General features: G+C 41.4%; 1 protein-coding gene across 3 annotated transcripts in view; it reads right to left on the reverse strand.

Moving 5' to 3' along the window:
• The window catches only part of abca2 (ATP-binding cassette, sub-family A (ABC1), member 2), a 122593-nt gene that overhangs the window by 28683 nt on the left and 78635 nt on the right, over positions 1-15275 (reverse strand). For all 3 annotated transcript variants that reach the window (XM_044107843.1, XM_044107852.1, XM_044107833.1), the window contains 8 exons: positions 9591-9787; positions 9079-9252; positions 5924-6120; positions 4403-4523; positions 4035-4325; positions 3593-3814; positions 3378-3480; positions 715-1016 (listed from right to left, as the gene is read on the reverse strand). In XM_044107843.1, coding sequence (XP_043963778.1) covers positions 715-1016; positions 3378-3480; positions 3593-3814; positions 4035-4325; positions 4403-4523; positions 5924-6120; positions 9079-9252; positions 9591-9787 — 1607 coding nt within the window. The remainder of the gene's footprint in view (positions 1-714; positions 1017-3377; positions 3481-3592; positions 3815-4034; positions 4326-4402; positions 4524-5923; positions 6121-9078; positions 9253-9590; positions 9788-15275) is intronic.

Below are 15275 nucleotides of genomic sequence, written 5' to 3' on the forward strand. Positions count from 1 at the left end.
GCAACATTTCAGACAAAAAAAAATCATATACTGGTAAACTAAAATCAAAAGGTCAGACTTTTTAAAAATCGGTAACCAGGGATCGGCCAGACAACTGCAATTGGTGCAGCCATACATACATATTCATGACATTCTTTGATTAAATTGATTTCTCTTAAACATTACTCCAATCACGGCCACCAAGGGGTCCTAGGAGCAATTTTGTTTTCTTTTTATCAATAAAAAAAATTATTTTTACATACATGATCAAATATATATTATTGTGGGCGTGCTGTGGTGGCGTAGGGGATAGCGCGACCCATGTTTGAAGGCCTTCAGTCCTCAACTCCCGTACACAACAATATTTACCACATGTCTCCCCTTCTCTCCTGTCATTCTACTTTCATATAAGGGACCCTAGAGCCCATGAAAGACCCCCTGGAGGGGTATGAAATATATATATATATTTATGTGCTATTGTAAAAACAAATCAGTTCATAGTGAAATTGTGTGTTTTTGATATAATAATGACATAGAAATTATTACAAAAAATAAAAGATAAAAATCAGCTCCACTGAGGGGGCCCCTGAGTGGCCTTGGGGCCCTAAGCAGCTGCTTAGTTTGCTTCTGCCTTGGGCCAACCCTACTTGAGTCAAACATTGGTCTTTATGTTGCAGCTGCATATCTCAGTATTGTGAGATACAAAAGAGGAATGGACTCTGGACTAAGACTCACCATGAATTGTGGTTGTAGGGGCAATAAAACGAGGGTCTGGGTCATCCGAGGGAGCTGGGGAAGGTGGTGGGGGCACGAAGTTGGAGAGGGGGACCCCCTGGGTGAAGGAGTCCAGACACATAGAGTCAAAGTACTGGGCAGCCAGGGTCTTGGAGTTGTTGGCACTGGGGTTGAGTGTCTGGGCCAGCTGGTCCAGGGTGCTGTTGAAGGGGGTCTTAAGGACACATGTTGCCCCCACACCTGAGGGAAGTCGGAGGGTGTTGATGATCTTGTGCGGCCTGGCATCTGGTGACAGCGTACTCCTGCAGTTCCAAGAACCAGACAGTTACACAGCACACTCCTTCACATATACTTGACTTAATCATAAGACCGCTCTTATTTAATATCTACATGATCCCACTGGCTCAGGTTATAACAGGAAATAATATTAGCTACCATAACTATGCAGATGACACACAGCTCTACATTACGATGTCACCAGGTGACCTTTTACCCCATCTAATCATTGAACAGATGCTTAGAACAGATAAATGTGTGGATGAGACAAAACTTTCTCCAGCTGAACAAAAATAAAACTGAAGTTATTATTTTTGGACCTAAAGAGGAACGATCTAGAGTTATAGATCTAGAGAAATAGATCTAGAGTTATAGATCTAGAGTCAGTGCACAACTTCAGTTATTACAACTAAAAACCAGCGATCAGGCCTGAAACCTGGGAGTAGTGATGGACTCTGACCTGAACCTTCAGAGACACATAAAGACAGTTACAAAGTCGGCCTTCTATCACCTGAAGAACATTTGCAAGATTGAAGGACTAATGTTTCAGCCAGATCTAGAGAAACTCATCCATGCGTTTATCAGCGTCTTCACAGGTCTGTCCAACAAATCAATCAAACAGCTGCAGCTGATCCAGAATGCTGCTGCTGGAGTTCTGACTAAAACCAGGAAGATAGAGCACATAACACCAATTTTAAAGTCCCTCCACTGGCTCCCTGTAGCTCAAAGACTTAGACTAATAGACTTTAAAATACTGTTAGTTTATAAATCACTGAATGATTTAGCACCACAATACATTAAAGATCTGCTGCTGTTGTATCAACCTTCCAGAACTCTCTGGTCTTCTGGTTCTGGTTCTGCTCTGCATCCACAGAACCAGAACCAAACATGGACAAGCAGCATTCAATATAATTTCTGTTTGAAAATATGACAAATAACAACTTGATTAAGTTATTTATCAATGTCATTCAAACTTGTCTGAAATGGATGTAAGTAGGCCTGTCACGATAACAAATTTTGCTGAGCGATTAATTGTTTCAAGAACTATTGCGATAAACGATAATATTGTTTGAAGACCTTTGTACACTGATTTAATGGAAATGACATGATAATGCATGTGATTTCCTGTCAAAGATAGATACACTTTATTTTCAAAAGAACATTTAACACTGGAACTGATAAAATAAACAAAACAACCAAAAACAAAAATAAAATGGATTCCCAGTCTCCATTAATAAAAATGTACTTGAATAAAAACATCAAAGTGTAAATAAATACTGCATTCAACCAAAAGAGTTCAGATTATGAAGTCTGTAAACCATATTGCCCTTCAGTAATCATTAGATTTAAATAGAGAAGATGGAACATCGACTACCTGATGCAATAGTTCACACTACACGTTAGTTCACACCTACATTTTCCCCTTAAGACAATCTTAGAACGTTGATGTTCTAAGATTGTTGCTTGTGATTTCATAACCGATCATCCTGCAGTGTGTGGTGTGTTACAGTAGATCGTTGTGGCACTCCGATCTAAATCAGGGGTTTTCCCCACTGGGAGCTTAACGCAGCCTGTTGAATGTGACAGGTAGCCAATCAGAAAGCCGGATTCTCCTCCTGCTTTCTGAGGGGAAATTACAGAGGGGAATCCCAAACAGCTGACATGGCGCAATCTGAAGTCAAGTGGACATTGGAGATGATATGTGGAAACAACATTAATGTTTATAAAACATTTTGTGCAAAGAATATAGAAATGATGAGGGGAGGAGTTGGAGCCAAATTGCTACCAGTTGATGAACCCGGTAACTTTTCAGCTGTTCTTCATTAACGTGACATAAAAAGGTTCTAATGATTTTCATTCAGTCAGGACGTTACGCTGACACTAGAGCCACATGCATTGCAGGTAGATTGTAGTAAAACATTGATTAATGCCTGGTTTTAAAATGACTTCACTGGACTTGTAGCCATTATTTTGTGCCCATTGTTGGACACCACACAGCAGGATGGAACCCGATGGAACGGTTATACCTAGGATTTCTGTCGGCTAATGTGTGATCTCTCAGGTTTTGAAAATGACAATCGGCCGACAGCTCTAAGATGGTGTAGTGTGAACTGGACATTACACTAAAGATATGATTTCTGTTTACTTATTGTTTATTCGCAAAAGTGCAATTAAAATCTTCTCCCCTTTGGTCAGGAGCAGTGAGAAATACGGGTCCTCTGTGTTTTTATATATTCCATGAATTTGCCACTTTCTATTCCCCCATAGCTTCAAAAACAACAACAACAAATCCCTTGTTATATAATTGCTTTCATTTTAAAAGGTTGGAATCCAGCGGGAGGAGCTGGTCCATGCACCTTTCTTGTAAGAACCACAGCTGCTGTCACCTGTACTGGGGCCTGTCTTCGTTGGCATAGGGGATGAAGTTGCCTCTGGGCTGGGTGTAGTTATGATACTGAGAAGGAGACAAGATGAGCGGTGGTAGATCTCCTGTGAAACAAAACAAAATTCAGCTTTCATCACATGTTTTGACCACCTACAGCACAGCCAGCAATAAAGGCTGGAGCACAGATTATTGATTCTAACTGAAGGACGAGCTCACCGATCTCTGGCACGGATAAGGCCACAGTCATAGCAACACAGACAAAGAAAGCAGGCAGGAGGATTTGGGAGAAGAGGCCCTTGGTGTTTCTCTTGGCACAGTGGAACCTCTTAATGATGAGGCCGTGAAACTGACTCAGTTTCAGCCACCACCCCTCCAGCTTGAAACTGCCCTGCCCCTCCAGGTCTTCCAGCTCTGGGGAGGTGGGATTTTCTGGATCGCCTGCAGGGAAGAGGGACGCAATGGTGTGAAAACAATCAAATCCAACTAGAAATGTTTGAATTAGGAGACATTTTCATCTTTTTCATTCATTCATCTTTTTCTGACTCTTTGGTTTGTTATTTTTAAAGCAAAAAAACAACAACAACAAAATAAACAACAATTGGATGGTGAGTGGATCATTCTCTGCTTCCCTCTAGGGTGAGGCAGAACTTGAGCTGACCTCTGAGGCTGGCAGAGTCCGACTCCTGGCCGTTCTCAAACAGAGGGCAGTAATCCCCATAGAAGTCTGCATACAGCCCCCCCTCGTCTCCACGCACCGAGCCCACAGACGAGGAGGATTTCAGTGACACCTGACTCTGGCTGAGCCTGGAGCACTGAACCAGATTACTCAGCTCAACCTCAGACTTCTCGCTGTGCAGAGAGGGTCCGCTCTCAGGCGCTGGTCCATCCTGAGCCCCTGATCCCACTGACAGCTTCCCCAGTGAGCTGCCCCCAGGTGAGCTCTTCATGTCTGCAGACAGATGGGAAACCCCAGGTTACTCAGCCTGCAGGACAAGTTGAGTGGAAACTGAAGGAGTGTGGTCTGACCAGCGTCACTGTTGTCCAGAGACTGGTCCTCCTCAGAGACTTTGAGGAAAACTTCCTCCAGGGTGGTGTCCATCACTCCAAAGCTGGTCAGAGCCAGGCCAGCCAGGCTCTGCTCCAAAGCCTGCAAACACAAACACAGTATGGTTCCAAATAAATAAAACTATCTGACTTTATGATTGATGGTCAAACCTTTTGCTGTCTGTCTGTCTGTCTGTCTGTCTGTCTGTCTGTCTGTCTGTATTTCTAGCCCTTTTAACTTTATGCCCTACCTCTCTTCCCTTTTAGCTCTTTTGTGCTTTATTTGCTTTGTGATTTTTTTTTAAACAATATTTCTTCCTAATTAAATCCCCATCAAAATCTATGTATTTTGGTTTCTAAAAAATATTAGAAAAAAACAACAACAATCAGATAGACTGGACCCAAACATGTTTAGTTACTTTTGTTACTCGCCAAATCAATCAAACCTGACAAACTCCATGTCCGTTGTCTTTGAGATAGATCCAAAGCTATTTCTATTAATTAATCTTAGAAGTTGATCAATGCAATTGATCAAATTTTCTCAACAAGTCGAGTAAGCAAAGTAGATAATAGGATAACAGGATTTCTGTTGGTTGGTGCTCGCAGATACCTGGCATGTTGACAAATTTCAGAAGATGTCGGCAGCCGTTTCAGCCGTTGTCAAGCTGCCTGATCAGTGTGACGGATTGGCCTTCTGATGAACACTCACACTAATATGCGATGGATGTGATTCTTTCAGAAATTTCCAGCCCGGGTGCAGGTCCTGCAGCTCACTAGCAGGATGGAATCAATCTTAAAGAAGTTGCTAGTATGGTCCGGTGGGAACGGCCATACTAATTTGGATGATTGAATCAACAGAGATGCACCAGGAGACTTTAAGGCAGATGGAAATTTAAAAAGTCTGCCCGACTGAAAGAATATTGTCTGTATCTGAACTGTGTCTGTGTCGGCCTTGGCTGACTATCTCAAATGTCCTGGATGATTTGTAAACAAGATGCTCCTTCCCACCTTGTTCCCTTCCTCAAGACATCTGTGCAACTGTGGAGCAGAGCGCTCCCAACGACTTGCTCTTAGTTAAGACCACCGTATCAGAGACTTTAGCCTGGGAGAAGCTGGCCACACACACACACACACGCATACATACATGGTCAGAACATGTCAAAGAAAATAAAACAGCTCCTGTTGGATGGGAAATATACTCTGCTTCCCCAAATTCATCAGGCGTTATGCTGTTCATACAACTTCATACCATCTGTTCAAATTCCACAAATAAATTCTGCTCAATCTAGAGAATATAGTGCTGAGTTGTGGCTGGAATTTATCTGCATTCTTCTCAAATAATATCTAAAAAAAACAACAAAAAAAAGCATTGCAGCAGAAGGATAGCTCAATCATTTTGGTACTAAACTCAGCTAACTAAAGGTTGATCCTCATGCAGTCTGTCTGGAAGAAATCTGCACATTTTCACAGACCCTGTTGACTCCAAGTGGAGTTGGTTTGTACCTGGAACAGTCTCTCAAAGCAGCCCTTCTTGACTGATTCGGAGGGCAGGACATAGGAGAGCTCAGTGTTGGAGTCGGACACCAGCAGGCAGGTGGCCACAAACTGCTGAATAAACTCGGTGACCAGAGTTTCTGAGCAGGGCGACAGCGAAGAGGATGGAGATGAAGAGGAAGGAGACTTGGGCTGGCTGCCCTGGCCTGGAGGGTCAAACCAAGACACAAAGACTGGTAAAGGCACAGAATGAACCAAGCATCCGGGTTCAACAAATCAAACGTGACAGGAACAATATGAACTCAATCAGGATCAGGACAGCAAGGTTTAAGCATGGCTTGCAGCTTGATCATGAGGAATTAGGGGTTTTTTTACACTGAAAGGAAAGTTGGGGTTTATTTTAAAGCAACATCAACAATAAAACATCGGGTCGTGATCTGCAGCTCTCGCTGGAGCGGTTCGCAGCTGAGTGTGAAGCGGCGGGGATGGGGATCAGTGCCTCCAAATCCGAGGCCATGGTCTTGAGCCGGAAAAGGGTAGAGTGCCTTCTCCGGGTCAGGGGGGGTGTCCTGCCCCAAGTGGAGGAGTTCAAGTATCTCAGGATCTTGTTCACGAATGAGGGAAGAAGGGAGCGGGAGATTGACAGGCGGATTGGTGCAGCGTCTGCCGTCAAGCAGGCACTGTACCAGTCCGTCGTGGTGAAGAGAGAGCTGAGCCAAAAAGCAAAGCTCTTGATTTACCGGTCAATCTACGTTCCCACCCTCATCTATGGTCATGAGCTTTGGGTCATGACCGAAAGAACGAGATCACGGATACAAGCGGCTGAAATGGGTTTTCTCTGTAGGGTGTCTGGGTTCTCCCTTAGAGATAGGGTGAGAAGCTCAGTCATCCGGGAGAGACTCAGAGTAGAGCCGCTGCTCCTCCACGTCGAGAGGGGCCAGTTGAGGTGGCTCGGGCATCTGGTCAGGATGCCTCCTGGACGCCTCCCTGGTGAGGTGTTCCGGGCACATCCCACCGGGAGGAGGAAGACCCAGGACACGCTGGAGGGACTATGTCTCTCTGCTGGCCTGGGAACGCCTTGGGATTCCTCTGGAGCAGCTGGAAGAAGTGGCTGGGGAGAGGGAAGTCTGGACCTCCCTTCTGAAGCTGCTGACCCTGCGACCCGACCCCGGATAAGCGGAAGAAGATGGATGGATGGATGGATCAACAATAATATAATGTTAAAGTTGCAATAGGAAACCTATAAAAATGTGGGACTGATAATGTGTGAAACTCCTCTGCCTCCTCTCTGGGGTCTAACTAGCATTAGCATTCACAGCAGCCTCTGCTGTGGGGGCGGAGCTGTATCACAGCAGAGAGCAAGGAGGAGGGGCTTGACACATCACAGACACAGTTATAGCTTTAAACATGCTCATAAAACATGGCAATGATTTTACCAAAGCAAAGCAGGAGATCCTGAACATAGACATGAATACGTAGATGCATCAATGAGCACTGACCCCTACGTTAAGTCGGTTCCATCTTCACTGTGGCAGTAGAGTGGTCAGAGGTCCATAATTCATATCCTGCGTGGATTTGCTTCAATCGTTTTATGATACACACTATCCATTGGCATTTCCTTTTACAGGTACGAATGAAAGAATAGTAGCATTATGCTACAAGCAGAATTTTGTCACTTTGCAGACAGAAACTCGCTTCTAAACAACCAAGAAATATTTCCTATGTAACTAAATTGGCCCAAAGTAACTGCTCTGGTTATAATTTTCTTAGCTTTTTCATACTGTGTAAGTTTTCTGATGAGAGAGAGCTAATGAGAAACTGCTGTTAGAATGGAAGTGCATTAATAACTGGAGGATTTTGGAAGGACAGGTCAGACCAGACGAGAGCTGAAGCTGCTGTTCTTCAGTCTCTGTTTCACAACTCATTTTCACAATGTCACAACTATTCTGTACAGATTCTACAAATCAACATGCTGAAAATCGCTTTTTTTCAGAATGTGAAGAATCAGGGATGAATTTTCTATTACAGTTTTGGATAATTTCTCTTTTACCCTTGGCTTTGGCTTGTGTACCAGGACGTCTCAGAACTCACTGGACTTCTCCCAGTTTGGCCAGCAGACTCAAGCCCTGCCTGTGTCCTGTGTCGGTAGTATAACATAAATACATCTGTATTTTAATGTACTCTTTTTTTCACTTTTTGTATGTTTTTAAATGAAATATCCCAGTCTGAAGTATTAGGGTATTGTCTATGCTGTCGATAGTATAAACATATCATAAAGTAATTAAATATTTTTTTCCTGGAAAAAAAAGTAAGAGAAGTATGTAGCTGATGTTTGACAATGACTGATTTATCAAAGTTTATTGTTTTTATAATAAAATACCTACAATTTAAAAGGAGCATTTTCTTTCTTCATATCTTGAAATGACAAATTAATATTAAATTATGGAATTGTGAAAATATGTTCATGAACACAGCTGTGTGTCTGTTCATCAATGTCAAAATAAAAGCGATTGGTCAGAATCGTTTGTTATATCAAATATAAACTTTGTGCTCTTTATTCAGAAAGCCTCCAAATCAATTAATCGCATCAAATAGTTAGAAATGTTGTATTTAGTGTTTTCTTTGATTGTCAAACAAATTAGTGTGAGAGAGAATGTATCAGTGACAGGTCTTAACTTAAAATACTTTGTAGAACAGCACTTTAGGAAGTTCAGTCCATTTACATGTATTAGCTTAGTGGGAGATAAGCCACAATCAGTAAGGTGGACCCTGTGACGTATTGCAGTAACGGGCCGAGCAGCTCGAGGAGGCGCCTATGTATTCATGTCTGTGATCCTGGGGATAGAAACATTTCTTATAAAAGAAATTTTAAACTAGATGTTGTTAAAACTGCACTTACAAACATCAGGAAAAGTCTTAAAGATTTTCCAAAAGTCTTTACATTTTGGAAAGGTTCTCATACTTTGGGATTCCAAAGCCTTTTGTTTGCTTTTGGAAACAGTCAGCTAATGTACTAGGAAAGAGTACATTAGCTGACTACTTACCGTAATTCCACAAGCAGTCAAGTTTCATAGAAAACTGTTGATCAAGACCTCTTTAAATGATTATGGGACTGAGGTTACTTGGAAGGAAAATCTAAAGAAATAAGGGCTGTAGATACACACCTCTGCCTTCACTTTGCTTTTTCACCAGCGTCAGTTTGTATCCATCTCCATATGTGCTCTTCAGGAATAGTGGTGTTCCACAGCACTTCAGCTTTCCATGCGAGATGATGGCGATGCGATCTCCCAAAAGATCGGCTTCGTCCATATGATGGGTGGACAGCAGGATGGTCCGGCCTGCAGGAGCCGTACAAACACAGATAATTACTGACAGCAACACATTAAAGGAACATTGGCAGCAAAGCTTTGAAAACACATGTGGAGCATTACAGGAAACATTAGCATTAGTCAATGTTGTCAATGGCAAACAGGATCAAAACTGCAATACGACCCCATAAAACTCAGCGTCAAGACGACTTCACTACACATGAAGAACAGGAAGTCAGACAACACTTAATGAGGCTGATCCCCTTGGGTTAAAGTCAGCAGTTACACACACACCCACACACAGCTAATGTTACAAGACTTTAAATATCAGGTTGGGTGGAATTAAGACTGCTTTAAGATCCACTCACCCTGTTTGTACTTGAGGATCAGGTCCCAGATGGCCCTGCGGGCATAAGGATCCACTCCCGCAGTGGGCTCGTCCAGGATGACGGCTCTGGAGCCGCCTACGAAGGCGATGGCCACTGACAGCTTCCTCTTCATCCCACCTGACAGGGTCTGGACCAAGCTGTGTCGCTTGTTAGATAGCTCCAGGTCCACAATCATTCTGAACAAACACAGACACACACACAAGAGTGCACGCGCCCACACACACACACGCACACAATCAAGTCAAGTTTATCTATGTAGCACATCTCAGGTGCAAAGTGCTTTAGATGATTAAAACAGAACACAACAAACTGCTAAAAAAGAAACATTACAGTCCAGTAGCAAAATAAAAGTCATAAAAAGCTGTAATCCAATCTCAAATGAATCAATGTTTCAAAAGCAACTCTAAACAGGTGGGTTTTAGTCTACATTTGAAGGAAGTCAGTGTTTCTACTGTTTTGCAGTTTTCTGGAAGTTTGTTCCAGAAAACTGCATGGATAAATTATCACTTCAGTATGAAGATGGAGGTCTGAAGCACCCTAATTTTCAAATGTACTATTATGTGGCTCAGTTTAGGCTCTTGGCACAGATGTTTGGTTTGCAGCCTCCTCCCTCATGTCTCAAAATTGAAACAACAGAGATAAAAGAAGGAATTTGAATTATAAATGGGATAAGAAAACTATCAAAAATGTAACCGATAATCCTTTAATAATACAGTCAATCCAAATTTAGTATGAACTTTGTGAAATGTTTAAGCTAGAAGGTTTTCTTTCTCCTAAAACCCTACTGTGAGGAAATGGACTGCTACCATTTCGATGGACTTGGCATTTCACTGCTCTCAATGAAGGTGGATGCCTTTCTAGACACTAACAGGTACCATAGAACTGCACAAAAATCCCTAAAGGACAACAAAGTCCTGCTCGACATTCAGTGAAAGAGGTGTACGGAGCCTGGTGCCGGAAGCCCTTTGAAAGGCTGTTTACATGGTTTTAAACTGTGTGATTGTGAGCGTGAGAAAAGGAATTATAACAAACTAGGAATTCAGAGAATCTATTTCAATCTACTCAAATATATCTCCTCTGTTTTACGTGGCACTGCAGGGCTTTTGGAAGGGAGTTTGCGAAACATTATCAGACATTCATGGTGTCATAATTGCAGTAGAACCGGAGATTTGGGGTGTGCTGTGGCGGCGTAAGGGATAGCGCAACCCATGTTTGGAGGCCTTGAGTCGTCGACACGGCTGTTGCCGGGTTCGATTCCTGGACCCGTCGAAATTTACCCCGTGTCTTCCCCTCTCTCCTTCCCTCTTTTCTGTCAGCCTACTTTCAAATAAGGGAGACTAGAGCCCACAAAAAAACCCTGGAGGGGAGGAAAAAAACAAACAAAAACCCCCAGAGATTTGTTTATTGGGGTACTTTACAAACTCCAATCTAGAGACAAATTATGATAAGAAACTTACAGAAATTCTTCTGGCAATTGCTAAGAAATGTATTGCAACAAAATGGAAATCAGACGCCCCCATTCTGATTAAACCATGGCTTTGTGAGATCCATAGCTGTGTAACCCTAGAAAAAATAGCCTATTGGATGCAGAATAGAAGTGAGACTTTTTCTAAAATATGGCAGCCATTTTTAAGGCGCACATACCAGACGCGATGCCTGGTATGCAAAACTTACCTGCACATTGGCTTCACTGATCTTCCTGTAATCGAGCTGGACAGGATCTATGAGCGTCACCGATACCATCTGTCTCTCACCTATCTCTGATTCAAATACACTTTTATTTAATCCTTATTGATCACCCCCTTCCCCACTTTCAGTCCTTCTTGATTTTTTGCTGTTATATTATTGTTGTTACTAAAAAAATTCCAAAGAAAGTATTTTTTTTTTTTTTTAAAACAAAAAACTGGGTGACATGCTCTATCTTCCTGGTTTTAGTCAGAACGTCAACAGCAGGGTTCTGGATGAGTTTCCATATGGATGAGTTTCTCATCCATGTGTTAGATGCTGAGATTTTAGTCCTCTAATCCTGGAAATGTTCTTTAGGTGATAGAAAGCTGACTTTATGGTAATTATTTACCATCAACTCTGCTGCAGTCAGGTTGCAGTCCTATTCTGATTTGTAGTTTAATTTCACAAGCAGACAGAATTCTGCTGCTTTCACATTTACTTTGTTTCAGTACCTGGAGGGTGAGCAGAATTTTAAGAGCTCATATTTCCAGGCCTTATGTGTTCATTCTAGGGCTGAAACAATTCCTTGAATGTTTCAAGTACCTCGATTATTAAAATTTATCTGCCTCGAAGCTTCATTAATTTGTGTTCTATTATTTAGTGCACCGTGTTCCAGCCGGGACATTGTTGTTGATGAAAGGTAAGTGTCATATGGTCCAGTTTTCAAGTTCAGCTCTGGGGATCTGATTGAATTATGATAATGCGCGGGTTTTCATCATTTTTGGGGGACCAATAGACATCCTTAAAATGACTGGTGAGATTATCCCAGTGTTTTGACTATCAGTGCTACCTCGTCAGATTTTCCTACCGTAGCACAGATAGAGAGCTAAGTCTATCTGTCGGTGCAGTTTTTTTTTCACAGTGCATTGTGCTCTGCATCCTGATTGACTAAATATGTATGTACCATATCTATGTACCATAATGTGTCAATAACGTTAATTTAAATATACGTATTACAGCTTGGTAAATTTTGGCCCAAAAGAAAAAAGAGCAACAACAACTACCGATAAGTATGTTCTTCTCTCAAAAAAACACACCTGCACCACAGGCTTCAGAAGAAAAAGACACTACAGAGCACAGTGAGGCTGCAGCGTCACAGTCAGAGGCACAGTGAAATACGTGAGTCACAATTTGTACTTCGTATTGATGATTAAAATGATTATTTTACTGTAGTTATTTGTAAGAAAGCATTGTATTTGTTAAAAAACAAATTGCTTGGTCCTGAAAACACATTTTGTTCTTTGGTTTCAATGTAAAGTATTTCATCATGCTTTATATTAATTGTAAAAAATAAAGGTAACTACTTCATGGATTTCGCTTTTCACGGGTTCTTTTTGGAACGCAACCCCTGCGAAAAACGAGGGTTGAGTGACGGGACTGAAGTGGAAGCTAAAGAGTTATAGTTAGCATTGCTTGGAACAATTTATATACATGAGAAACCACAAGAAGATCACTTCCTTCATCTGAATATTCTACCTGTTTAAAATCAAAAGCTATAAATGTTTGCACTAATCCTTTTATGAGAATATTCTACGTTTTTAGAAATATTTTAAATACAGACGTGTTAGAATAAAACAGTATCAGACAGGGAAAACTGCCATGAGGTGCGGGTGTGAGGTAGAAGCTATGAGACCCAGGTAACAAGATGATGGTTGTTTAATGATAAATAATAGTCCAAAAATAGTCCACAAACACAGGCAGCATGGCTGAGCAGAAACCAGGGCTCACACCGGTAGCAACCGAGAAGAACTGTGGCAAACGAACTGGCAGACAGAATGACACAACAAGCGACAAGGACCCGACGAGGAACAAAGGATACAGGTGGGGTTAAATACACAGAGGATAATCAAGGAAACGAGACACACCTGGGAACAATCAAGACTCAGAGACAGGACAACACGGAGACTCAGAGGCACAGAAAACTCAAAATAAATACACAGAAAAACACGGATCGTGACAGAAACACGTTTTTATTGGAATTCAATTAAACACAAACATCCACAAATCCAGATCATTGCAACTCTCTTTTGCGTATTAATCCATTGTATGACGGTCTTTATCAGAAGCAGCACAACCACAATGTGTCCACCGAACTGCACAGGTCACTGTGTTCCTGAAATGATAGGATATGATTGATATACAATCATATTACACAGCTTCAATCTCACATAGTATTGCTGCCAATGACTATTCAGCAAGGTTTAGTAAAAAAAAAGTGTAATTAAACTAAAAATATTTTAAAGTATATGAACAAAATAGCCCACAAAACAATGTATTTTGTCCTGTTTAACCACCAACCAATGACTTGTTTACAGTAGTAACAACTTTGCAGACAACAAACTATAGCCATTTAAAAATATATTAAGCTGCCTGTCATGTAAACTAAAAACATGAAGTAATAGAGCAGCTTAATGAAAGCCAGGTATAAAATAAATTAAATGAAGCTTACCGTAATCTGCGATGATATAAAACACATGAAACGAAACTTCCACAGGTAGGACGGATTTACAAGAAATCTGCTGAGTCAGCAGTATGTAACGTAGCATCGATGTGCGCATTACCATAAGGTAGGATGGATTTATGGGTAGCACAGATAAACAGAACACCTGTTTCAACAAACAGCATCGTGGCGGTACATAGCTGGTAGATGAGTTTCTGAGTGTGACCAAATCTCGTTGTTAACAAGGACACAAAAGCAATAAATGACTGGGCAAGACACCTGTCAAGTCTCCTGTTTTGGCAGGGAAACTACTGTTTTGTTATCCCCCCTTGCTGCTGTGCTCCCAAATGAGCAATTTCCCTTAAATATTTCGTATTGCTCCCCCCGAGCAATACGAAATATTCACCGCATCATATGCCCCCCGAAACCCCTTCCCGAGTCTTTCTTTTGTGCAGATCTTTCCGTTTGTCTGAGCCTCCCCACGCCAGGCGACATTTTCCGTTTTCTCAAACCCAAAGGTTGACAGGTAAGGGGCAAGGTGAGAGTTCATCTATTAAACTGACTGAAGATGAATACATAAACTAAAAGCTGCATCATAGACATTTTTATAAGCGTATTTGTAAGCCTGCCTCTTTATTATTAAATTGAATATAATTTGAGATCTTTGTGTAACTTTTCTTCAGGTTAACTTAGAGAGTGAGCTGTTATTGTTACAGGGTAGTTTTCTAAACTACAGAAAGGTTATTGTTAGGGATGCTCAAAATGAAAAACTGGACTGAAGTTGAATTCCAATAGTAACACTGGTGTTATGCTAGATTTACCAATATTTTATCAATTCTTTTATCTGATTACTCAATTAATTGTAAGAATAATCGATAATAACTCAATTACTAAAATATTCGTTTACAACAATCCTAGTTGATTCCTTCAGAAACATAGAGATAGTTGCCAAAGCTGATCCAAGGAAGGTCTGACTTTGCACAGTGCTGTAGAAAATGAAACCCACCAAAATACTAATTCATTTTTGGTGGGTTAATCACTGAATCACTGTTAGATTCAAGCTGTGGTGGAACACAATTAAATACTTTACATTTGTTAGCTGCTGATGTCCAAGAGACACTGTCTTTCAGCAATAAATGACAGACATATTACTGAATCGACTGGAGAGTTGAGTCGGACTCTTCGGTCCAGTGCTTAACTGGTTTGAATCTTACATAAAGAACAGGGATTTCTTTGTTTCAATTGGAAACTTCTCATCAAAGAGGTCAAAGGTCACATGTGGGGTACCCCAAGGTTCAATCCTAGGACCCCTCTTATTCAATATCTATATGCTTCCACTAGCTCAGGTTATAACAGGAAATAATATTAGCTACCATAACTATGCAGATGACACACAGCTCTATATTATGATGTCACCAGGAGACTCAGAACCCATCCAATCACTGAACAGATGCTTAGAACAGATAAATGTGTGGATGTGCCAAAACTTCCTCCAG

This window comes from Gambusia affinis, linkage group LG03, assembly GCF_019740435.1.
Source record: "Gambusia affinis linkage group LG03, SWU_Gaff_1.0, whole genome shotgun sequence".
In the NCBI taxonomy this organism is placed as follows: Eukaryota; Metazoa; Chordata; class Actinopteri; order Cyprinodontiformes; family Poeciliidae; genus Gambusia; species Gambusia affinis.